At 39.8% G+C, this 26,952-nt stretch overlaps 1 protein-coding gene across 1 annotated transcript; it reads left to right on the forward strand.

The window, feature by feature from the left end:
* Positions 1–259: 259 nt before the first annotated feature.
* Positions 260–25,276, forward strand: AMD1 (adenosylmethionine decarboxylase 1). Its single transcript, XM_004422212.3, has 9 exons — positions 260–690; positions 17,874–17,960; positions 18,951–19,077; positions 20,123–20,225; positions 21,354–21,396; positions 21,497–21,641; positions 21,763–21,855; positions 21,939–22,094; positions 23,021–25,276. The coding sequence occupies exons 1-9, from the start codon at positions 581–583 to the stop codon at positions 23,159–23,161; spliced, it is 1,005 nt and encodes a 334-aa protein (XP_004422269.1). The 5' UTR covers positions 260–580; the 3' UTR covers positions 23,162–25,276.
* The last annotated feature ends 1,676 nt before the right edge of the window (positions 25,277–26,952 follow it).

The raw sequence follows: 26,952 nt of genomic DNA on the forward strand, positions 1-26,952 counted from the left end.
TCTCGGCTCCTAGTACCCAGCCGGACAACACAGCGCCGTCTCCCGCCCAGGGGACAGCGCGAACCTGAACCGCACAGTGGCGGGCAGCTCCCCGCGCTCCCTGCAGGCCGACGGCCAGCCAGCCGCCACTCGGCGCCTGGTGATTGACAGGGGGCTGCAGCAATGGGCCGCAGGGGCGGGAGGCTGCGTCACTTCCTGGCCTTTCGGCGGAGATGGGGTATATAAGGTCGGTGCTCACGCAGCGCCCTCGCTTCCACAGTATGGCCGGCGACATTAGCTAGCGCTCGCTCTACTCTCTCTAACGGGGAAACAGCGGACTACAAGAGACTGAACTGTATCTGCCTCTATTTCCAACAGACTCACGTTCAACTTTCGCTCACAACAAAAAAAAGCCGGGAAAATTTTATTAATCCTTTTTTTTAAAAAAAAGTTAATATAAAATTATAGCAAAAAAAAAAAAAGGAACCTGAACTTTAGTAACACAGCTGGAACAATCCGCAGCGGCGGCGGCAGCGGCGGGAGAAGAGATTTAATTTAGTTGATTTTCTGTGGTTGTTGGTTGTTCGCTAGTCTCACGGTGATGGAAGCTGCACATTTTTTCGAAGGGACCGAGAAGCTGCTGGAGGTTTGGTTCTCCAGGCAGCAACCCGACGCCAACCAAGGATCTGGGGATCTCCGCACCATCCCAAGGTGAGTGCTTGGGGCTCTCGCCCACACTCGAGTCTGGGGGCTGTGGCCAACTGGCAGGGACCAGCCACGGGCGGGGTCGGGGGCCGGGTTCCCGCAGCCTTCAGGTGGGGCAGGTCCGTGGGCGGGGTCGTGTCGGCTGCTGTGGAGGGGGCCCGAGCCGGCTTCTCCCGCCGCCGTTGCCGGGCCGGGCGCCGCCCGGGGGGAGGGGAGGAGGCCCGCGCCGCCGCGTGCTCAGGTAACGCGTGCGGGGCGGCGGGCGGCGCCGCTCGGGGGGTCGGGCGGCCCGCGCCTCCCGACTTTCCCCTCCGGACTTGGCGGTCCGGGGCCCGGGTAGGGGGCCGCGCGTGCCCCCTCCCGGCAGGTGTGGCTCGGCGGGCTTAGTCAGGCGCTAATTCGGGCGTGCCCGCCGCGCGGAGCGGAGGAGGGAGGGAGCGGGGCTGGAGCCGGCCTCGTTCCCGCCGCGTGCGCCGGAGGAGGAGGCCCTGCGGCCGGGGCTCCGGGGCTGGGAGCAGGCCTCCCGCCCGCGGTCCGCGCTGGCAGCATGTGGCGCTGGGCCGGCGGGGATTGGGCGGGAGCGCTGGTGTCGCAGTGGCTGGGCCCCACCGCCGCCCGAGCGCGCCCTGCACCAAAGCCGTCTCGGGGTGGCCCCGGGCGACAGCGCGGAGCCCGCCGAGGCTCGTCCCCGGGTCTCCTGACCTTGGGCTGTGTAACCTGTTAGGCAGTCGGCGGGGTCCGCGCGAGGGGCGGGGTGGAGTAAGGTTTGCCTGCATGGACGGGCTGGAGGCCCGGCGGGCCCGGGACATAATACCTTTAATGCCTAAGCCTGCAAAGGCATCTGGGGCCCCAGCCTCCCTCCCGGCAGTCACGCGAGAGAGCCGCGCTGCCCGCGCAGACGAGGCGAGGGCGTCCGGTGCTCTCGGGAAATGCAGCGCCGGCGACTGCCGAGGGGTCCGGGCCTGTGCTTCCTCGGCTCCGCGGCGCACGAGTGCGGCGATCGCGGCGGTGCGGCGCACGACCCGGCGCGGCCGCTTCATTGAGCGGCGACGACCAATGAGCTCCCGGGCCCGGTCGGGAGCCTGGCCCAGGGTGTGGGCCAATGGGCGTTTCAGGAATGTTGGCTGCGCTCGCCGCCGTCCCGGACAAAAAGCGACTGGAGAAGGGAATCCAGGCGGACACGTGCTGCCGGGACTTTAAGGCAGTATTTCTTGGAGGGTTCTCTTCTAGCAAAACGTAATCGAGTTAGCCAAAATGTCACAGGTCTCATTTTTCAAGCTTTGTGCAACACTGTGTCTCGTATAGCCCTTTACTATGTGCAAGACTCAGTTCTGGCACTTTATATGTATACTATAGGAAGCAGTTACTTTTTTTATAAATATGCAGAAGCTTAGTATTTCCTCCATTTCACGGATGGGAAAACTCCCTGGTGTTGGTAATATGCCTTGGGTAAAACGATTGTGATCGGATAATCTAGAAAATCTTGTCAAGGAAGAACTAACGAGTAAGAACTGCCTTATAAAATGAATAAGAACTGTTTTGCCCTGGGTCTTTAAATATTTTGAAGCTTTATTTGTAAGCACACGTTCTTAGTAAAAAAAGGATTTTTCCTCCCTAAGTTCTTGGGCAAAAATGCCAGAATTTAAGCTTGGGGTTTTTTTGGTTGTTAAGAGTTCCCTGAGTCAAGGAGGAGAGAAAGGCTTACAAAAGGGCAGCTTGCTTGCTTAACATGTTTAAGAACCACTTTTCCTTTGTACTTTCATCACCTGAAATTGTTTTACTGCTTCAGTGTGGCTCTTAAAATGATGGAAAATTAAACCTTCAGGAACAGAATATTTTGTCAAGTTCGTGATTTAGTGCGGTACAGTTTATAGACATTTAAGATTCGTTAAGCCACTATTTTGAGAGTTTACTATCACATCTCAGCTGTTGTCAATACAGCGAGTAAGAACTGGATTTAACTGAGAGGTCCATTGGTAACCTTCATAGGAACATTTTTCAGTGATCTGTCAGGCAAGGATGGGCTGGTTAGGTTACTTACTAGAAGGTAAGCACCTGAAAATAGTAGATGCTCAATAAGTCACCTAAAATGAATGGCCTTGCAAGAGGGAATCATTGGAGTCTGGTCTCTGAGGAGAATGGGGTGCGGGCCTCAGCAACCACAGAAAGATTATCAGTCATCTAGAAGAGTAATGCATAACGAAGTGGTTAAGTGCATGGCCTCTGGAATGTCTAGATTTAAATTCAAACGGTATTTAATAGCTGGCTGTGTGATGGTTCCTCATCTCTAAAATGGAGACAGCAGTGGTACCTACTTAATAGGGTAGCTGGAAGGATTAAGTGGGTTAATATATGTACAGTAATACTCTTAAGTGTTATCGTCATCTTTGTTTTTGTGTCTTTGCCCTTAAGGACAAAATCTTTTTATCTTTTCCCTTTTTTTTTTTTAAGCAAACAAGGCTGGAGAAGAAAGTATATCAGGTTGTAGTCTAAAAGGTGACACACTAAAGGGTGCTGTAGCAATTTGATGCATTTTTATTCAGGTAGAGGAGTGTCACTGGTGAGTTCTAGATTGCTCTATTATATTAATTTTTCGATGGAATAATCAGTCTTTAGTAGCTTTGTATTTATTTAATGATGTAAAAATTTGAAAGCCTAAAAGTTCTTGCTTGTCCTTGCCTCACATCCCCTCCCTCAGTAATCCCATTAAAATGTAAATAGACTAAAGGTCATAGTTAAGATATTAACAGACGGAATTAAAATGAACAATTACATTTATACTGTTTAGAAGTGTTCATAAAACCTAAGGACGTGGAAAGGGTTGAGATTGAGAAGGTACAAATGTCCTAGGAGGGCATCACTACAGGTGCTAAAGAGATTAAAAGATAACAAGGATATCGTGGGAAAACTAGAAAAATACGGTTCCACTATTGATGCAAGAAGAAATAGAAAATCTAAATAGTCCTGTAACCATTACATAAATTGAATTAGTCATTAATCATCCCATAAAGAAAACTCTAGGCCCAGATGGTTTCTCTGGAGTATTCTCTCTAACTTTCGAGGAAGAAATAATTCCAACCTTTTCCACATATTCTAATAGTAAATAGAGAGGGAACACACCTCTCAGCTCATTTTTGGATTTGCGTAATTTTGATATCAAACTCTGGCAGGATGTGAAGGAACCAGAATTTTCATGCACTGCTGATGGGAATGGAAAACAGTACAACCACTTCGGAAAATGGTTTGGCAGTTTCTTAAGTTAAATATACATCTTGTCATATGATCCAGCCAATCCACTCGTGTATTTACCCATAAGAACGGGAAATATATGTCCATAAAAAGACTTTTACATGAACATTCATAACAGCTTTATTTGTAATAGCCCCAAAACTGGAAACAAATCTCTATTAACAGGCAAATGGATAAACAAATTTTTGATATATCCATACAATAGAATACTAGTCGGTAATAAAAAGAACTGGTATTGATAGATACATGCAACAAATAATTGTGCTGGAGTGAAAAAATAAGCCATACAAAAAGTACTATACTGTAAGATTTCATTTCTATAAAACTCTAGAAAATACATGCTAATCTGACAGGCAGATCAGTGGTTGCTGGAGGATGGGAGTAAAGGGAAGGGTGGATTACAAAGAGGCATGAGTGACCTTTTGGGGGTGATGGAGGTGGTCACTATCTTTTGGTGATAGTTTCATAGGTATATGTTTATGTCAAAATCTTGTAGATAAAATATAAATGAAAAGAGTAGAGGGCCGGCCCCGTGGCTTGGTGGTTAAGTGAGCGCGCTCCGATGCTGGTGGCCCGGGTTCGGATCCCGGGCGCGCACCGAGGCACCACTTCTCTGTCTATCCTGAGGCCGAGTCCCACATGCAGCAGCTAGAAGGATGTGCAGCTATGGCATACAACTATCTACTGGGGCTTTGGGGGGAAAAAATAAATAAATAAAATCTTAGAAAAGAGTAGAATTTGAAGTTCTATAGCACAGATGAAAATAAATGGGTGCATGCCTCCAATGAACAGAATCTGATCATTTTTGCATAGTAACTTCATCTTTTCAGTGATTCCCACCTTATATATGGCTGAATTGCCTTGCTGATAGAAATAATTAATCTAGCCATTGTTGGCATATGTGTTGTATTTACTGCTACAAACTAAAGGATATGTAAGCCCACCCCCTCGCATGTATGTGAACCTATCAATTAACATCTGTTCTAAATCACCTTAGAGCATTGTATGCTGGAATAACAGATGGATATGAATTGGAGAATTTTGAAAGCTGCTGAAATGATTTTAGAGAAAAGCTGCTATCATCAGGTGTATGGATCAAAAAATATTTAATTGAAAGCAGTGTAGGGTTTGAAGAATTTGTAATTATTCCGAAGACTTGAACCAGGAGAAGAAAACTAGGGTTATTTTGAAGGACATATTCAGCAGAGTTTGAGGACTTGGTAATCTACCAAAGAAAAAAGTATGGTATGCAAAATCTGGCTATTAGTAAAACAGCTGATCTTACGAATACAGATATTTTGGTTTGTTTTTTTTTTTAACTTTTTGTTGAAGCATAACACAAAAAGTTATGAAAATCATAAGTACATCCCAAGTTTTCACAAACGGATGACACCCATGTAACCAGCATTCAAATCTAAGGAACGTAACTAGTGCTAGCTAGAATTGCCCTTTGTACCTCCTTCCAATTACTGTCCTCTCCCCGCCCCACCTAGAGTAACCACTATCCTGACTTCTAATACCACCATAGATTAGCTCTCCCTGTTTCTTAACTTTATATAACATGGAATCATTTAGTATGCATTACGTAAGACCTCCTTTAGTCAATATTATGTTTGAGGTTTTGTAGTTCATTCTCATTGGTGTATAGTATTTTGTGTCAATATACCACAGTTTATCCAGTCTACTGTTAATGGGTATTTGAGTAGTTTCCAGTTTGCTGATACAAATACATTGCTATGAACACTGTTGTACATGTCTTTTAGTGAACAATATGTATGCATTTTTCTGTTAGATAGACATACACCTAGGAGTGGAATTAAGTCGTAGGGTATGCATATATCTAGCATGAGGGTTCCAGTTGCTCCGTATCTTCATCCAACGCTTGATGTTATCTTTTTAATTTTAGCTGTTGTGGGTATATAGCAGTATATATTTCCCATCAGATAATGGAGTTGAGCATCGTTTCATATCTTTATTTGCCATTTGGATATTTTTTGTGAAGTACTTGTTCAGGTCTACTTACCTATTTTTCTTTTCTTTTTTTTTTTTTTTTTTTTTTGAGGAAGATCGGCCCTGAGCTAACATCTATTGCCAATCCTCCTCCTTTTTTTTTTTCCCTTTTTCTCCCCAAACCCACTGTAGAGAGTTATATGTCATAGTTGCACATCCTTCTAGTTGCTGTACGTGGGATGCCACCTCAGCATGGCCGGACAAGCGGTGCATCGGTGCATGCCTGGGATCCGAACCTGGGCCGCCAGTAGCGAAGCGCGTGCACTTAACCGCTAAGCCACGGGGCGGGCCCCAGCCCCTACTTACCTATTTTTCTTTTGGGATGACTTTGCAATTTGCAGGAGTTCTTTATGTATTGTGGATGGATTCTCTGTCCAATGTGTGTACTACAAATATCTTACACAGTCTATGGCTTCCTTTTTCGTTCTGTCAATATCTTTAGAAACAGAAGTTCATAATTTTAATGTAGTCTAATTTATCGGTATTTCCCTTTTAATCGTTAGCAGTTTTTGTATCCTGCTTAAGATCTTTGCTCATCCTAAGGTGATGAAGATATTCTTTTTTTTCTCCTAAACTTTGTTTTACTTTTCATATTTAGATCTTCAATCCATCTGGAATTGAATTCTTTTTTTTTAATATGGTATGAGGGAATAGAATGCACTTGATGCAAAATTGGCTAAGCTTTCCAAGCTTTAACTTCAAGTCAAGCTGGAACCCTTTCTGAAGGTTCAACCTTTCCTATTAAACATTTCCCACCCTCCTGTAGGCCATTTAGTGGAGTTTACTTTGAGTGTAATCTGAACAAATTACATAATATTGAGAATCTCTCTTGATTTTTCAAGGGAGACAAAAGGGGCACATTATATAGTTTTTGTTTTTAGGAAGGAAAATCGTGTCTGGTATGGCTTGGGTTAAAGAATACTGATTAACAGGGTCGGCCCTGTGGCTTAGTGGTTAAGTGCGTGCGCTCCGCTGCTGGCGGCCCGGGTTTGGATCCCAGACGCCCACCGACGCACCGCTTCTCCGGCCATGCTGAGGCCGTGTCCCACATACAGCAACTAGAAGGATGTGCAGCTATGACATACAACTATCTACTGGGGCTTTGGGGGAAAAAATAAATAAATAAAATTAAAAAAAAAAAAATACTGATTAACAGTAGTTGGAGAAGAGCAGCAGTTCAGGCATATCCAGATGAATAAAGGAACAGATGCTATGTTCTAAAACTGACTTATTTCACACAATATTTAAAGTTGAAATGTAAAAAGGAGGGGATAGTATCTTAGGTTTAACCTGCAGTTTTCTCATAATTTTTCAGATTTCAACAGGATGTTGAATACAAATCAGTGACCATATATAAAAATGTCTTAGAATTGCTGGACCACTAAAATGCTGGGCCACACAAAAGCCTTTTATTTTATAAGAAATGGCAGCTTTGGGGAGGAAGTCTGTTAGAAAGTAAGAAATTTTGGTTAGACGAAAGATTAATTTAATTTGATCTTTCAGGACTATCCAGTTGGCTTTCCATTTTGCTTTAGAATACATCCCAGGCCTGAGTGATTCTTAGTAATGAGATGGGTTCAGATGGGAAATTCTAGTAGAGGTAAAGAGAGTAAATATTTTATTAATTGTGGGAAGGTTAGAGGTGTTTTATTTTTAGAGTTATGTGAAAATAATGAAAACTGGAATCTCTAATGTTAATGTTGAAAAAGACATTTAGGACTAGTGGAGTGTTGTGCTATTTTTTTTTTTTTTGTGAGGAAGATCAGCCCTGAGCTAACATCTACTGCCAGTTCTCCTCCTTTTTTTTCCCCCCAAAGCCCCAGTAGATAGTTGTATGTCATAGTTGCACATCCTTCTAGTTGCTGTATGTGGGACGCAGCCTCAGCATGGCCGGAGAAGTGGTGCGTTGGTGCCCGCCCGGGATCCAAACCTGGACCGCCAGCAGCAGAGCATGCGCACTTAACTGCTAAGCCACGGGGCCGGCCCAGTGTTGTGCTATTCTTTCTTTCTCTTCTTCCCTCAAATTTTATAAGCTAAAGTATAATTTTCAGTAAAGGACTGGGGGCAGTTGCAAAGATAGTAAATCACACCTCAGCATTAGCTTTCTCAGAACTCCTGCCTCACCTGACTACATCATTGCACAGTATTGGAGTATCAGTAATTTACATTGAAGGAATTTACAACTCATTGCCAAAAAACCTTTTAGTGTAAATGTTTTGGAGTAGAAAAGCTTCCCATTGAATTAAGCTTCTCATTACATTCCTCACAACCGTTTCAAAAAAGTTGGAACTGCTGTCTCCAAACTACCTTTGCTTAAGAAGTACACATTGAAAGTAATAATCAACTCAACGTTGCAGAAGTTATACTGTTTGTGATTTAAATTTGGCGTAAACATTTGAGATGGAGAACTTAATCCTGTGATTATAATTAGCGGTGCATTCTGGGTTGATTTCTTTGAACAAAAGGGGGAAGGCTTAAATCCCTGGATATCTGAATTAACTGCCCTGGGAAGGCCTCTTCAGAATTTAACTTGTGGTCAACCTAGGCTTTGCTGAAGAATAATGTTATGTTTTAGGATGCTTTTGATCCAAAGACTACTACCTTGCATAAGTTGTAGAGGCCTGAAGATAATGTGGTAAGGAGAGTCTCTGAAACAGGCAGGTCAGGCTGTTAGCAAAGGTCACAGTTGAGGGAAGCTTCAAATAGTTGTGGCTTTGGGGGCAAACCAGCGATTTTTACTCTGAGAAAGTACTCCATTAGAGGAACCTAATCACGTGGAGGCCCTGTGGCACATTTCGAGGTACCATCTGCAGAGTGTTTGACCTACTGGACCTGAGAGGGTAGAATTCAACTCAGCTCTTCAGGCGATAAGAGGGAAACCCTGCTCTAAAGGGTTTTTTCCACTTGCCAGCAGCCTTCTGTTCTCCCAGTCATTCACTCTTTTTAAATTGCGGTAAAAAAAAAAAAAAAATCTAACATTAAATTTACTATTTTACCCATTTTTAAGTGTATAATTTCAGTATTGTTAAGACTATTCACATTGTTGTGCAACAGATCTCTAGAACTTCTTCATCTTGCAAAACTGAAACTATACCCATTAAACACTAATTTCCCCTGTCTCTCCCCCCAGCCCTTGGCCACCACCTTTCTATTTTCTCTATGTTTTTTGACTACTTTAGATATTTCATATGAGTATATGAGTACCTCATATAAGTGGAATCACACAGTATTTGTCCTTTTGTGACTGGCTTATTTCACTTAGCATAATGTCCTCAAGATTCATCCATGTTGTAGTATGTATGTGCATTTTCTTATCCATTAATCCCTTGATGGACATTTGGGTTCCTTCCACCTCTTGACAGTTGTGAATAACAGTGAACATGGGTGTGCAAATATCTCTTCCAGATCCTGTTTTGAATTCTTTTGGATATATACCCAGAAGTGGGATTGTTGGATCATATGGTAATTCTGTTTTTAAGTTTTTGAGGAATATCTATCTGTTTTCCATAATGGCTGCACCATTTTCATTCCAACAGTGCACAAGTGTTAGAATTTCTCGACATCCTTGCCAACATTTGTTATTTTTTGATAGTAAATAACCTAGTGGATATGAGGTGGTATCTCGCAGTTTTGATTGGCATTTCTTTTATAATTAGTGATGTTGAGAATCTTTTCATATGCTTGTTGGCCATTTGTATATCTTTGGAGAATTGTCTATTCAAGTCCGTTGCCATTTTTTAGTTGGGTTATTTTTGTTGTAGTAGTTCCTTATATTTTCTGAATATTAACCTTTTATCAGATGATTTGCAAATATTTTCTCCCACTCTGTAAGTTGTCTTTTCACTCTGTTGAGTGTTATCCTATGATGCGTGAAAATTAAATTTGATATAGTACCATTTGTCTATTTTTGCTTTTGTTGCCTGTGCATTTTGTCATATCCAAAAAAGCATTGCCAAATCCAACGTCTTGAAGCTTTTCCCTATGTTTTAGGAGTTTTAGTTTTAGGTCTTAATTTAGGTCTTTAATCCATTTTGAGTTAATTTTGGTGTATGGTATGTGGTGAGGGTCCAGCTTCCTTCTTTTGTGTAGATATCCAGTTTTCCCAGCACCCTTTGATGAAGAGACTGTCCTTTCCCAATTGTGTAGTCTTGGCATTTTTGTCAAAGGTTATTTGATCTGAGGTGTGTACTTTTTAAATTACTTTTTGCATTAAAAAATGTAGTTGATTGGCCATTTTAAGTGTTATTGAATCAGATGATGTGTTATTAGACCACTAGACTCTTTTGTGTGTGTGTGAGGAAGATTAGCCCTGGGCTAACATCCATGCCCATCTTCCTCTACTTCGCCACAGCGTGGCTTGACAAGTGGTGAGTAGGTCCGCGCCCGGGATCCGAACCTGTGAACCCTGGGCCGCCAAAGGAGCATGCAAACTTAACTGCTGCGCCACCGGGCCAGCCGCTAGACCACAGACTCTTTAAGAAAACTTTAAATATAAATTACGGCGTGCCGTTAATGTTTTGTTTTTCAGGTATAGTAACTAACATTATTCAGTCCATTTACTGTCATTTCTAAAGAGCGTAGTATCTCTTTGGGATCATTTATCATGATCTGATAGTATTTTTAGTATTTTAAATACCTACTTTTTAAGTTAATTAGGGTTTCTCAACCTCAGCACTGTTGACTTTCTGGCCAGATAATTTTGTATTGTGGGTAACAGTCATGTTCTGTATATGGTTTAGTAGCATCCCTGGTTTCTACCCGCTACACACCAGCACCACCACAACCCCCAGTTTGACAACCAAAAATATCTCCAAATATTGCCAAACGTTTCCCGGGTGGCAAAAACATCCCCTCGTCTACCACTGAGTTAGACCAATGAGGAGTTGGCGACATTTAAATAAAGAAAAAGTAATTCAAATCAGGAGATATTTTGGTTTACCTGTGAATTTCTTTGTGTTTTATAAGCACCTAACAATTGTGTAACACTTTTTAATACCTTTTACAATATTTTCTGATCACTAAATCAGTATTATGTGATTCTGTAATATGAACACATCCCCAAATTGCCTTTATTCTGCTTCATATCAGTTTATGATTTACTTTGTGTGTGTGTGTGTGTGTGTGTGAGAGAGAGGAATATCAGCCCTGAGCTAACATCTATTGCCAATCCTCCTCCTTTTTTTCCCCCAAAGCCTCAGTAGATAGTTGTATGTCATAGTTGCACATCCTTCTAGTTGCTGTATGTGGGACGCGGCCTCAGCATGACCGGAGAAGCGGTGCGTCGGTGCGCGCCCGGGATCCGAACCCGGGCCGCCAGTAGTGGAGCGCGCACACTTAACCGCTAAGCCACGGGGCCAGCCCAGTTTATGATTTATTGAATTCATCTATGTTTAAAACTTAAGAAAAATAGCAAGGATTGCCAAAAAGACCAATTTTGTAAATTAGTTTATAGTATAGACTAGCGGTTCTCAGGGTAAATGTTAATGTGTTTGGGAACAAAGCACAGACACCTTCCACCATCATTACTGAGCCTGCTGTGACATTCTAACTTGATACTGTCTCCTTTTGAAATCACAAATATGTAATTGAGAAAAATGTCTCAGTCAACTGTATGAAGTACTTTGTTCTTTTCATCATTAAATTTGGACACAAAGCGGGGCACTGAAAAAACCTTTCCTCTAAAACAGGAGTCAGCAAACAGTCTATTAAGGGGCAGAGAGTAAATTTTAAAATTTGCAAAGCAGACAGTCTGCTGCAACTACGCAGCTCTGCCCTTCTAGGGAGAAAGCAACCATAGACAATACATATACAAGGGAATGGGTGTGGCTATGATCCAATAAAGCTTTATTTACAAAAGGAGGCTTATTTTCCCCACAGAAATGTGATAAAATAAAACTTGCTGAAATTCTCAGCTGTATTGGTGTTTGTTTTTCACCTTTCTCTTAGCATCGTATTGACTTAGTTTTATTTCTCTGTCGCATCTTTCTTGCCCCTTGATTAATTATTTTTTTGAGCCTGGCACCTTTCTTAAGATTATATCTTTATAATCACTTGGTTGATAGACCATCCAACTGTGTTTGTCTTAGGATGTTTCAAGGCAATTGACTTTTTTTGTGTGTGTGTGAGGAAGATCAGCCCTGAGCTAACATCCATGCCAATCCTCCTCTTTTTGCTGAGGAACACCGGCCCTAAGCTAACATCTATTGCCAATCCTCCTCCTTTTTCTCCCCAAAGCCCCCCAGTAGATAGTTGTATGTCATTGTTGCACATCCTTCTAGTTGCTGTATGTGGGACGCGGCCTCAGCATGGCCTAACAAGCAGTGCATCAGCGCACACCCGGGATCCGAACCCTGGGCCGCCAGTAGCAGTGTGCGCATTTAACCGCTAAGTCACCCCCGGCAATTGCTTTCTTTCATGCTGTGACTTTGAAAAAATACTGACTACTTGAGGGTTTCTGTTAGGAATAGTTAACTAATGATAAATGAACATAAGACTGTTCTGGTTGCCAACAAGATGGAATAAGCACTCTACTCTGTCTCTTACTAAATGCAACTAAAAACCCTGGACGGAATGCATGGAGCAACTATCTGCGTACTCTGAAAAGTAAATGTTAGCAGATGAATGGGAGAGGGAAACCAGAACTCAAAATACCACTGAAAGCAGCCATGATTTCCTGTTTCTTTTTTTCTCTGATATCTTCTGGGCTGGTCTCAAAGGCTGCCAGAAACCCAGAACTGCACACTAGGTGCAGACAAGAGCTCTAAGAGAGGTCCTCTTTTTCTGGTCTGCAGAGAGGGAGTGCAGAAAATCTTTTTTGTTTTGTTGCTTGGCTTTTTTTTCTGTTCCCTCCTGCCACTGCTCAGTAGCAGTTTTGACGGCCAGGCAGATAGATGCCTAAAATTGCAAGAGAGATTTGACCAGAGGAACTGTGGTCCCAAGAGTGAAGAACATCAGGGATATCGGTGTTATTCTTTGCCCTCTTTGTTGTCTGTCCATTTGGCCCCAGAGGGAGAGACAGTCACAGGCAGCCTGCTGCAGTGGAGAAACTAAAGCCTTGGATGTCTACTAGAGGACCAAGAAGGCCCCCAGCCCCTGAGCCAGAGATGTTTGAGAAGTTATGGAGAGGAGAGAGGTGAAGAAAGTGATCCCACAGAGATTTATATGAACACCCCTGAGCTACCCATGTATGGATCGGACCCTAAACAGCATATCAAAGGCTTTGAAAACTGATAGATCACCTCCCAGTCCCACCTGGCCACTGGATGGCACATAAGAATCTTGGACGTAGCTGAATACCATGGCAAAGGCTTTCATAAGTAAACTGAAACCACAACGTGATCCATAGAAGTTGGATAATAACTTGAAGACTGAACTTAACCAGTTGCAATTCCCTGCTAAAACAATTTTTAAAAATCAACATGCTCCTATTCCTATATATACACAGTGGAATACTACTCAGCCATAAGAAACGATGAAATCCAGCCATTTGTGACAACATGGATGGACATTGAGGGTATTATGCAAAGTGAAATAAGTCAAAGGGAGAAGGTCAAATACCCTATGATCTCACTCATTAAGTAATAGATAATAACAACAAACAAACACATAGAGACAGATTGGATTGGTGGTTACCAGAGGGGAAGAGGGGAGGGAGGAGGGCAAAAGGGATAATTAGGCACATGTGTGTGGTGATGAGTTGTAACTAGTATTTGGGTGGTTGAACATGAGAACATGATATAATCGATGCAGGAGCAGAAGTATAATGATGTACACCTGAAATTTATACAATGTTATAAACCGATGTTACCGCAATAAACACAAAAAATAAAAATCAACATGCTCTATAGGATTTAAAGAAGATTAAAAATTATATAACATCAAAATGTCCAGGATACAATCATAAATTACTCAACATACAAATAACCAGGAAATTCTCGGGATCTCTCAAAGGAAAAGACAGTCAACAGGCACCAACTTGAGGTGATGCAGATCAAGATTTAAAAGCAGCTATCGTAACCATTGTATAAGAAAAGTGATCACTCTGAAAATGAAAGTCCTAGCAGAGAAGTAGAAGATGGAACTTAAAAATATAAAAACTGGCGTAAAAAGTTTACTGGATAGGCTTTAGTACAATAGAGATGATGGGAGAGTGAATGAACTTGAAGGTAGGTCAGTAGGAATTATCCAGTCTGAACAACAGAGAGAAGAAAGATTGGGGGAGAAAATGAACAGAACCTGAGAGACCAGTGGGACAAGCCAAACAGTTTAACATTTTGTGTCAGCACATGCCCAGAAAGAGAAGAGAGTGCTGCAGAAAAAGTACTTGAGAAAATAATCCACGTCTAGGTTCATTATAATGAATGGGTTCTATAAAACTAAGTTGTTTAGCAGTGAAATGAGTAAGCTTCATTTATGTGTACATTAAAATAAGATGGCATTTCAAGTAGAATATATAATATATCCATAGTTGGTTCACAGAATAATTCTGTTAAATGAATCTTTGTTTGTCTTTTCAAGAACTTGCATCTAAATACCTGAGCTGTTATGGCGACAAACTTAAAAAACAGTAAAGGATCACGTAACAGTAATTTTAGATTTTAAAAATTTAAGGCTATTTGTGGGTTTCTAACAAGTCTGTAAGAACCTAATCAGAATAATTATTTATTGTAATTATTCAACAACTATTCAAATATTCAGGACCTGTTATGAACGAACTGGGTTAGGCACTAGGGATAGAAATAATAAAACACACAGTCCCTAACAACATGGAATGACTAGTGAGATTGACATGAATACCAAAATAGCCACACAAATAAAATACTTTGGTAAGCCTTCTGAGTTTTAAAACCTTTTAGTGACAGATTTGACCTGGCGGGGTAGTGAGGTGACTTTTGAGCTAGAAGAAGGGGGCTGGGGATGGGGGTTCTGGGTAGGGTGAAATCATTCCAGCAGTACTCAGAACAGTCACGGGTTACATATGTTGTCCCAGCATAATTATAATGTTCCTTTTACCCTCAAGTGGGCTTGATTTGGATGGACAAGTTTATGGTGCCCTATTTCTAGGAAGAGAGAATAGTTTGTAGAAAAACCTGGTGTGACTGAAGTATAGAAAATGGAGATAGATTTAGTTATCCGTGTATCTGTGAATGTATGCTTTATTTATTTCGATTGTTCTTCTGGTTCGTTATCTTTATATTATAAAACTTGTCTGAGTCAGATGAGAGCGGGGATACCAGGAAATTAGATTAGATAATAGAGTAGAAGGTTAGATAATGATTTATTCTCTAAAGAGAGTAAAACAGGATCTTTCTGAAATAAGGGACACCAGGTACTGTTGAGGGGTAGAGTCACTATGAAAACAAAGGTTAAAGCTTACACTGCAAGAGAGATCCCTAGCCCTTTAAGCTCTTTTGCCTACCAGACATCTTAATGCTCTCCAGCAAAAGAATGGAATATTTGGGTAATCTGACCTGGCCAGGAAAGAACTAAAAAATACTGACATGAGGGAGTTCCCCAGCAAAACAGCTCCGAGTGCCCTACGTTGAGGCCCACAATAAACAAGCCCCATCCATGGGCGTAGACTTTCTGATTAGCTAAGTCTTAGTACCCTATTCTTGGCCAAGAATCGCATACAAGAAATGTGGAAAAGAGACAGTTGGAGAACATCTGAGGATAAATGCAGATTAGTGCATAGAAAACAGAAGCAAATGGAAAAGCAAGATAGCTTTTAAATCCAGAGAAAACAAAAGTTTTACAAGAAAGAAAAAGTTAATATTATATCATCTAGCTCAGCCATGGAAAATGTTTAAAAAGCCTTAACATAAATAGTGAATATAACTGAGAAGGGGTGATGGGAGAGGATTCATTCAGTATGTCAAGTGGGCGGAAAAGAATATTTGCAAGAGTGCTGAATTCTAGTGGGAAGTCAGTGGGCAATGATATTAGCAGGTAGCATTATTGAAAGAAAGGTCTGAATCAGATAAGCTCTGAAGAGGCCCCTGTGCTCCAAAATTTTACTTAATGCTTCTAATATTTAAAATGGGTATTATTATTTACCTTCCTATTCAGTATTTGAATTCTTATTATCCAGTAGGTAAATTTTGTATGCATCATGTAATTGAATCTTAACAGTCATGTGAAGTAGGTTTTATTACCCACCAGGTAACCAAGCCAGGGGTAACTGCAAGGAATATCACAAAGCAGAAAAGTTAATAACTTTGGTAAGAGCCCCATGTTTAAAGCATATTATTTGTGGAATTGAAATACCATGGGTTCTGAAATGTTGTTTGTACATTAGTGAACTTTGAGTCTTAGAAATATGAAACTTACAGCCACTGCTTGGCTACCTAAAATACGAGGGTTAAAACCATCTATAAATTTGTTTTACTCAGAGCTAGGTCTTAATTGCAAATTTTCTTCCCCTAAACAATAAATTGTACCATTTTTTAAAATTTGAAACAAACTGCAAAAACATGGCCCAGTCTAATGTGTATTTTTTCTTTATATAAACAATGGTTAGCCTCTTTTAAAAAGAGAGCTAATTGTTAGCGCTTTTTTTTTTTTTTTTTGTGAGAAAGATCAGCCCTAGGCTAACATCCATGCCTATCTTCCTCCACTTTATATGGGACGCCGCCAGAGCATGGCTTGACAAGCGGTGCATCGCTGTGTGCCTGGGAACCCTGGGCCACCAAAGCAGAGCGCGCGCACTTAACCGCTATGCCACTGGGCGGGCCCCTGTTAGCTCTTCTTAAAAATTGCTTGGTAAAGTTATGGGCAGATAGGCTCTAAAATCATTAGCAAGCCTAACTCATTTTAAGTTTTTCGGGTGGGTCTCAGTACTGTTCTGTTTAACTTATTTACCCATCTTAGGAATTATTGCCTTCTGTGATTGGTCCGACTGGGCCAGTGATAGTTTCTTTTAGTGGAATGGTGAAACAGGCATAAAATTCTAACAGGATTCCTTGGTGCTGTGCTTGCCTTTTAATATGAAAGAATACCTGTTTTTTTGCTGGCTATGCTGTTGAGGATTTATTTCCCTTACAAAGTCTTCACTGGAAAAGAAAACATTAAGCATAATAATGCCATTTTCTTGAGTATAGAAGAAAGACCTGCCAAATATTAAGAGCCTTAAAATGTTTCTAGCCTTTAATCTGGTAATTTTACACTGTCCCGTGGAACTATTTTATGTTGTCTTTCTGTTTTATAGTGGGCACACTAAGGAGAAAGCACTTCCTTAGGTCTCAGTCAGGTAAATGAAGATTAGTTTATTTAGTTATGCCCACATGCTTCCATTTTGCTGTCTATTGCCTCTACTGTAGACTTTTCACTTTGTTGAGGGAGGCATTTTCTCATCCCATTAGAGAGCTGCATAGTATTCCCAAGATCTTAATGGGTGTGCTTGTATTGTTGAATTGCCAGCCAAAGCCAATCTAATTGGTGAAGGAAATTATGCTTTTTAAATTGTCATACATAATAAGGTTAAAAATCTGAGAATTTGATAGGGAAAAAAAGTATTTCATTTTAACTTGCATTTCTTACACTTACTAGTGAGAGGTAATGATTTTTCTTGGTTTATGGGCCTTTTGCATTTCCTCTGTATGTGGCGTTTTCATATTGTTTTGTCCATTTGTCTTTTTCTTAGTAAACTGCAAAAACGTAGTCTAATTTCCAGTTCGCTTTTTTGTTTTTCATATATAGCAAAACTTATCCATCTTCGGTGGCTATGTCAATATAGATAAACTATTTTGAAACAAAACTAAATTGTTAGTATTCATAAGAGAAGCTGGAACAAGAATGTGATAACAAATATAAAATAGGGGATCTTAATCATTGGAAAACTCATTTTAAGTGTGAGAGCTTTGTAATTTTTATGAGAGTAGGCAAGTACTGTTATGAATTAATCATCCTTTTTTTTTTTTGTTAAATAATAGATCCGAGTGGGACATACTTTTGAAGGATGTGCAATGTTCAATCATAAGTGTGACAAAAACTGACAAGCAGGAAGCTTATGTACTCAGGTAAGTCCTGTAGAACAAATGTAAGCTAACCGATTTCGCTCTGCATCATACTTTACATGTAAGGGCAAACCGTTCCTCTGGATCTTAGTTCTATTATCATTTTTGGCATAAAGTAAAATGTTTACTTCAGGTGTCCCTAGGCAAGTAGCTTTTGAAGTCTTACCTAATAGCTCTTCAAGATGGTTGCCATCTTTACCTCCTTGTAGTTAGCAGGAACTATCTGTAAAGGAGCATAGAATGGCATTGTACCTTTACCCTCCACCTCATATATTAAATCCTTTTTAGTATATGCCTCTCAATATCAGAACTTCAGGGAAAGTGAAAATTAGCTTCACCATACAAATAGGAATGCTGTGTGTAAAAGAAAGCCATTCAGCCTTTTTAAAGGCACAAAGTTAATTTATTCAATCAATATATTGAATTTTTATAGCTCATATTATAATGGGCGTTGGGGCTACTGGATTGAATGAGGTGCATACAGCGCCTGCTTTTTACTAAGCTTGTGTTTGGCATATACAGATGTTTATCAAATGCTTATTATGTGCCAGGCCCTGGGGATATAATGGTGAGTATAAATAAACATTCCTTTCCTCATGGAGCTTATTATCTAGTGAAAGAAGTAATGAAATGGTTACAGAAGTACATGTGAGAGTGGGTGGTACAAGATGAGGTGTAAAGTATGAATTTAGTAAAGAACGTCCTAGGATAGGTGAGGTGAGGAGGAAAGTATAGTAGAAAAGAGGATTTGTGAAATGAGCTAATGTGCTTTATACATAATTCAAGGCCTGTTTCTGTGGGACTCGAGAACCTTAAATGGATTTTTGTATAATAGAAAAGGAAGAGTACTGGAGTACATTATTTGTTTCCTTGAGATCTTAACATGTAAAATTACTAGCCAGATATTTGCATAATTATAGTCCAATAATGGATTAATTGCATCTCAGGGGTACATAAACATCATTATAATATTGTGACTTTTTTCATCTGCAGTGAGAGTAGCATGTTTGTCTCCAAGAGACGTTTCATTTTGAAGACATGTGGTACCACCCTCTTGCTGAAAGCACTGGTTCCCCTGTTGAAACTTGCTAGGGATTACAGTGGGTTTGACTCCATTCAAGTAAGTGATCAAAAAACTTGATTTAATCTTTTTTTTTCCACATATAAATGTTAGGGTTCTGGATATGCCTAGTAAATAAATTTGTATGCTTACTGCTTCAGTTGTAATGAGTAAGGATGCTCACACTATCGGAGAAAGAATCTTCTGCCTGTTGCTCACGAACAGCAGAAAATATGGAGGGAGCAGAGAATGAGTTGGGATAAAACTCCAATGGGAGAAAGAAATGAAGAAACCAGACATTTTCAATGGTTAACTCCTTGGGTGTGGTTACTATTAACAGTAGAAAAGCTAGGAAGAGAAGGAAAAGCAAGGAAAATGATCCAGTCTTGATAATGAAGAGTTGATTATGTTAAAGAGCAACAATGAGTGTTGGGGTAAATTCTGATAGCAGTCAAGAATTAAGGTGTTTATACCTAAGGTATAATTGTTCTGACAAACAGATGTTGATTTTTAATATTTCAATTAGGGTAAAGGACAGCTTATCATTAGGACTTAAAACAGTTTTTGTTAATTATTGGTCCTTATAAGAAATGTAAAGCAATATGTTCTTAATTTTTTGATCACTGACTCTTTTGAAACTAAATGTACACATGTTCTCCCAAAAAAATTTTTGCTTACATGCCTATTCAAAAGCTCAGTAGAAACCACTGCTCTAGAAATAAATATACCTTGTCTCTGCAGTTGTTATGACCCCATCAGTAGATTGGGCATTTTTTAGTTTCTAGAAACTCATTGATGCAATATACATTATTAATGCTCTGTTCAGACTCTTCACAGCTTAAAAACAGAGTTGTTCTATATAACACTAACTTGTGGATATTGGTCTGAAACCTTGCTCTCTGACACAGTGGCCTTCATTTTTGTTGTTGGCCAGCAAAGGACTGTGTATCTATTAAGCATATTAAAGGAAAAACATGTTAAATGTCATTGGGGAAAATATTTGTAGAAGTAGAGTTTTGATTTTGATATGCGTATGTTAGAAAATAGTTGATTTGTTTAGGGAAGGTGATAGAATTCTATGTATGAAGTTGTCTGTCTTTTTTAGAGCTTCTTTTATTCTCGTAAGAATTTCATGAAGCCTTCTCACCAAGGGTACCCACACCGGAATTTCCAGGAAGAAATAGAGTTTCTTAATGCAATTTTCCCAAGTAAGTTTAAATAAACAGTTGAAACCTATTTTCTTAAAGTTAGAGGGTATATCCTTTCAGAGATCTTTTATATATGAATGCATATGTATGCCAATATAGCACATTATATAGTTAAGATAAATGTATCAGTATAGCTGATTACAAATTTTAGAGTATGTCTGTGTATACCTCAGGTCAGAGTTGAAATGATGGACAAAGAAAATGAAGGAATTGATCACCTGCCAGAAAGAGAGTTCATCTTCAACCAGCCAGTTGCTCTAATTTATATCTAAGTTAGTGGTTATGAACGCTGTGATCCCTTCATCCAGAAAAATGCCCAATGACTTCATAAACCTGTGCTAAGACACTGGTCCGTGTTAAGAAACTCTGGTCCGGCATTCTGTACAGGAATTGAGGTGGCTTAAAAATGATCAACACAATGAGATCATAGTGTCACTTCAACCAAATTGACCAGATTTCCTTCCATCTATTTACTATGCTTTTATTTATTCCTTTTTCGGCTTCAAGGTTAGGGAATTATAAAGATAACACCCTTATATTCTAACACCTGTATTCTAGATGAGGCTGAAAACCTAGGATGATTTTAGTATCTTGGCACAAAGTCACTCACAGGCATGATTTAAAAAGAAAATCAGATTAATACCTATTGTTCTTACCCACTAAAACAAAAACTATACTAGGCTATGTCAGTGAGTGCTGAGTATAATTTAGTGTAAATATCTATCAATTGTTAATTTACTATGTTGAATAAGGCTTTGAAACAATATGGAAAGGAGGATGTATTAGACAAAATGACTTGTATTTACTTGGGAGAGTAGATAAATGGGTGATCAAATTCCATTTCCTAATGGAGTTTTAGGGGAGAGTGAGCCATAGTTTTTCTCAGCACCGTTTAGACTGACGCACTGTCTGAAGTATATCTTTAAATAACAGCCAATAAAATATTTTTTTTTAAAAGGGAGGGGGAGGATCCTGCCTACTTGCAAATTGACCCACTTAAATTTCCCTTCACTGATGACATTTCTAATGGGAGGCAAGTAATATCGTCCTAGCTATTGGAAGGCTAGGAAGAAACCATCCTATCAAATAGCTCTGTTACATTTATTTTACATTCTCCTCCCTCAACAGATGGAGCAGCATATTGTATGGGACGTATGAATTCTGACTGTTGGTATGTTGGACACAACTTCATCGATTTTTTTTGTACTATATAGCATTTGTTTTAAACTGCCAATTGTCATTTTTAGAAACTATTTTTTACTTTTACATAGGTACTTGTATACTTTGGATTTCCCAGAGAGTCGGGTAATCAGTCAGCCAGATCAAACCCTGGAAATTCTGATGAGTGAGCTTGACCCAGCAGTTATGGACCAGTTCTACATGAAAGATGGTGTTACTGCAAAGGATGTCACTCGTGTAAGATTTTAAATAATAATACCTCTGGATTCTTCTGTGTGGGGACTAAATCTTTTGTTTAACTCATTCTCAGTTTGGTTTTCAAATTTGTATGTGACTCAGTCTTTTGCCATTTTTCCAGGAGAGTGGAATTCGTGACCTGATACCAGGTTCTGTCATTGATGCCACACTGTTCAATCCTTGTGGGTATTCAATGAATGGAATGAAATCGGATGTAAGTAATAATATTTTGCTTAATGATTATTTAAATATTTCAGTGTACCCTTTCCATTATTAACACAAAAACTATTTCTCTAGGGAACTTATTGGACTATTCACATCACTCCAGAACCAGAATTTTCTTATGTTAGCTTTGAAACAAACTTAAGTCAGACCTCCTATGATGACCTGATCAGGAAAGTTGTGGAAGTCTTCAAGCCAGGAAAATTTGTGACCACCCTGTTTGTAAATCAGGTAATTCCTTTTGTTATTGACCATAAAACCTCACAGGAAATAAGGATACTGAGGCATGTCATAAAATGTATTCTAAGATGGCACATACCAGTCAGATATCCAGAGGTACTACTAGTTGAAGTTATTGGTAGATGAAAAGCTTGGTGTGTTTCATTAAATATCAGTTGGTCCTTTTTTTTTTTTGTGAGGAAGACCGGTTCTGAGCTAACATCTATTGCCAATCCTCCTTTTTTCACCCCAAAGCCCCGGTAGATAGTTGTATGTCATAGCTGCACATCCTTCTAGTTGGTGTATGTGGGACACGGCCTCAGCATGGCCGGAGAAGTGGTGCGTTGGTGCCCGCCCGGGATCCGAACCCAGGCCACCAGTAGCGGAGGGCGCGCACTTAACCTCTAAGCCATGGGGCCCGCCTTTTTTTTTTTTTTGTGAGGAGGTCAGCCCTGCGCTAACATCTGCCGATCCTCCTCTGTTTTGCTGAGGAAGACTGGCCCTGGGTGGGCTAACATCCATGCCCATCTTCCTCCACTTTATATGGGATGCCATGCCACAGCATGGCTTGCCAAGCAGTGTGTCAGTGCGTGCCCAGGATCCGAACTGGCGAACCCTGGGCCGCTGCAGTGGAGCGCGTGCACTTAACTGCTTGCGCCACCAGGCCGGCTCAGTTGGTCCTTGATTTATATCTAGCCCAATTGATGGGCTCCTCCTGTCTTGTCTGTTTTCCCTGTTGACAGACAGGGGAGGGTGGAGGGGGAGACTGGGACTCCATAAGATGTCCCACTCCATTCAGCCCATGAGAAGGCAGCTAAAATATTCAAATGCCGCAGTTTCATTAAGATAGTAGTCTTAAATGTTTATTGCATGACTTTTGTTTGAAAAGACTTCTGCAGATTGGAAGCACTAATGGTTCATTTCAATTTTTTCCCCAGAGTTCTAAATGTCGCACAGTGCTTTCTTCGCCCCAGAAGATTGAAGGTTTTAAACGTCTTGATTGCCAGAGTGCTATGTTCAATGATTACAATTTTGTTTTTACCAGTTTTGCTAAGAAGCAGCAACAACAGCAGAGTTGATTAAGAAAAATGAAGAAAAAACGCAAAAAGAGAACATACATAGAAGAAGGTGGTGGCTGCTTTTTAGATATTGATACCGGGGGCCATGCTTTCCATAACCACCACCTTGTAGTTGCAGAAAGCCCTAGATGTAATGATAGTGTAATCATTTTGAATTGTATGCATTATTATATCAAGGAGTTAGATATCTTGCATGAATGCTCTCTTCTGTGTTTAGGTATCCTATGCCACTCTTGCTGTGAAATTGAAGTGCATGTAGAAGAAACCTTTTACTATATGAAACTTTACAACGCTTGTGAAAACAATTCAATTTGGTTTATGCACAGTGTAATATTTCTCCAGGTATCATCCAAAATTCCCCACAGACAAGGCTTTCGTCCTCATTAGGTGTTGGCCTCAGCCTAACCATCTGGGACTGTTCTATTAAATTGCTGCCAGGATTTTACATCCAGTTACCTCCACTTTCTAGAACGTATTCTCTTCTACTAATGTTATTGAAACCAATTTCTACTTCATACAGATGTTTTTTGCAACAGCAATTAAAATTTTTCTTCCACGAGTCAAGTCCTCTTAAGAAGATGATTGTAGTTATCCATTTTGTCTATTACTCTTAACATTATTGCCTCCTGCACTTGTATTCCTTTAATTGATTTCATTCCTCATTATGGTGTCTCCCCTTCCAACCCCCCACCCCCCCAATAAAGCAATACACTTACACTTGGGTTTATACTAATCTTATACCCCAGAGCGGGAAGAAGGGTGGACCCTGGGCTTAATTTTCTTTTAAGGTCAAAGGAGTTTGGCCTCCTTTTTATTGGCATGGGCTCTCTTGGGAGATAATGATGAAAATAAACTTCTAGTGTTGGTTAGCAAGGAAGACACATAGATTGATATTAGGGTATGCTGGCAGAACTATATGGGAACTGTGCCATTCTGTGCTCTCCAGTAAATGAGATTAGCTTCTTGTGAGTACCATGCCTTTACTAACGTGCTAAGTAGTAGTATAAAAGAATCGTTATTGCTAAGTGTATTAGCAAAGAGATTTAAGATAAAGGTTGTATTGGATTCAATAAGTCAGGTCAGCTCAGGTCATTCACCTTAACTTTTATTTTAGCACCCATTTCCACTATTTTAGCACCCATTTCCACTAATTTCTATTGATAACACCATAAACTTTGGTTCAAAGTGGAATCAGTGTCTTTGCCATCTTGTGACTACAAGTTCTATGACTTGAGATGGTTGTGATAGTGTTCTGACTTTATCTGTTCCTCTTACTGGTATTCCTTTCACCATGGTTTCATAGGATCAAGTGAATGGCTGCCCAGAATGAGAACTATTCTGGTTATTCATACACAGTGAAGCAGAATGCTATCCATAAAACTTAACATATAAAATTCCAAAATAGTCAGTGGGAAATGACTAGAAATACAGGCTTTCAAGAGTTGGCATCTTTTAGCTATATTTGCAAATACTGTGAGATTTAAGCAGCTGAGGAAACAGCAAAGTTGACTAAATTTCGTATTTCTTGTCCACAAAATTTTTTTATCCTTTCTGGATTGATGCAGTGATGTTTCTGTTCCTTCCGTATTTATAAATGAAACACTTTTTTTTAGTGTTTCTAAACATTAAATCTACTTGGTTTGAAATCAAGTGGTTGGAACACTTTTGACTTTTATTTTAAGCATGTTGTTGATTGAAAGTTTCATTGAAGAAGCTTTCAATCAGTGGATCAGTTTGATTCTGTAACTAGTACACAGTACCTAACGTTACAGTGCTGTTTTGAGGACCAATGCTCAAAGTGGATTTTGTTCTTGAACAGTGTCCCAGTAGATTTGATGACATTTGTTGGCTTGAGGTCTGATTTTTTTTTTTTTTTTCGCTAATAGATTTAAGATTTCTACCTAATGTTGAAAAACTGCACAAATTTGTATGGAACAAAGCCTAGGGAAAAAAAAACTGTAGATTGAATAGTAATCTAAATGAATCCTAGTATGTATGCTAGAGGAGGGAAAATTTTGGTGCCATAATTTCTCTCTTCGTGGTGTTGGACTTAAATCAGTCGAAATGTATTTCTGTACCACAATTTAAGCTTCAATAAAAGTTTGCTTAATTCATTGTCTAGTGACATTCAGAAAGTTTTCTGTTGATGCATTTTTTTAATATTATACATAACCAAATACTAGATGTCTGAAGTTTTTATAATTAATTGAGGAAATCGATATTTAACTATTATTTTCTAAGATTTGTGAGACTATCATGAAGACATAAGATCTTTAAACTCCTGGGAGAATATCTGATTAGTTTGTATTTAACTAAACATTTTTTGTTAGTGACTATATAACTGAAGCTCCAAAGAAATATCTGGGGTATATACCAGGGCATCAAAGAGTAGAAGGGTGAGTAATAAGAATATATATTTGTGAGTTTGGAGTTAGAGGAAGTCACAAGTTTGAAGGTGGAATGTTCCAACCTTTATTTTATGGAATAGGCTCTTAATGGTGGGGTGGGGGAGGAACAAGCTGTAAGCTTCCCTTTATTCCATTCATGGTTATTTCTGTTACCTAGAACAAAGTTATAAGCTTGATCATTTTGCCATGCCAGGTGATCATTTATTTGGCAAAGTTTCAGTTTTTCAGTCTCATGTCTACAATAAGCTGAAAATGAGAATCTCATAAAAATGTATATTCATATCTTAGAATATCTAAGAATAAGTTTATTAGAGAATATTTTCCAAAATTTGAGTAAAAGAAAAGAATTGATCCTAGAAAAGCCCATATGTGTCTGATACATACTTCACAAGGTTCTTATACAGGAACAGGTAAGTGAGTTTGGGGGGACACTAATGAGGAATCATTGGGTTAATTGATCAGATTTCAGGCACATAGGTGTTAAATGTGATATTATACTATGAAAGATGCAGGACTTTACTTACTATTAAATAAGTACTCCCCACCTTCAAACTTGACATTCTCATCCACCCTTCTCTTCCTCCTGTTATAATAGAAGAAGTACTCTTCCTTGGGATTCCATCCCATTCGTACCTTAAGTGACTTTGTAACTGAGCTCCAACTGAACTCGCTTCAAACTGCTTCCCGTAATCCGTCATTTTCCTGGATGCTCAAACCAGAAATCTAGGATGAAATTGAGGCAGGGTCATAGTTAGAGGTCTGTGATGTGACTAAGAGGGGAAGAACACCATTGTTGGAAAGTGTCAAGAGATGTCCAATAGGCTGTTGGGTATATGAGCTAGGAGCCCAGGAAATAGATGAAGATTTTAATTGGAGAATTTTCAAACATAACAGAGTAAACGAAATAGTATATCAAACCTTCGTACCCTAGTATCAACAATCCTCAATTCTGCTTTGGTACATCCATCTATTCACTACACACACATCTTTTTTAAGATTTATATGAATTGAAATACAGAAATCTTAACTACATTTTTGGAAAATGGGTGCACTTTTTAGCCCACAGCCATATCAGGACAAGGAAGGTTCGCTTATCCCTACCCAGGCATCTGAGCACCCCATCCCACCCCTAAGGAGAACTGCTCTTCCGATTTTTTTCATCATAGACTAGGGTTTTATTTCCCCCTCTGGAACTTGATATAAATTGAATCACGTAGTATATACTCTTAGACAATGCTTTCATTTAGTATAAAGTTTTTGAGAGATTGAACCATGTATTCCTTACTGTTGAGTAGTATTCCACCGTATGAATGTACCACAATTTGTTTTTCCATTCTCCTGTTAACGTTTTATTGGTTTCCAATTTTTGGAAAATATGAATAA

Source organism: Ceratotherium simum, chromosome 19 (assembly GCF_057802395.1).
Source record: "Ceratotherium simum simum isolate JZ-2026a chromosome 19, ASM5780239v1, whole genome shotgun sequence".
Lineage (NCBI taxonomy): Eukaryota > Metazoa > Chordata > Mammalia > Perissodactyla > Rhinocerotidae > Ceratotherium > Ceratotherium simum.

Coding starts and splice junctions, on each gene's coding strand:
- AMD1 (XM_004422212.3), top strand. CDS start 581: ATGGAAGCTGCACATTTTTTCGAAGGGACCGAGAAGCTGCTGGAGGTT. Junction 691..17,873: donor GATCTCCGCACCATCCCAAG/GTGAGTGCTTGG, acceptor GTTAAATAATAG/ATCCGAGTGGGACATACTTT. Junction 21,397..21,496: donor CGTATGAATTCTGACTGTTG/GTATGTTGGACA, acceptor ACTTTTACATAG/GTACTTGTATACTTTGGATT.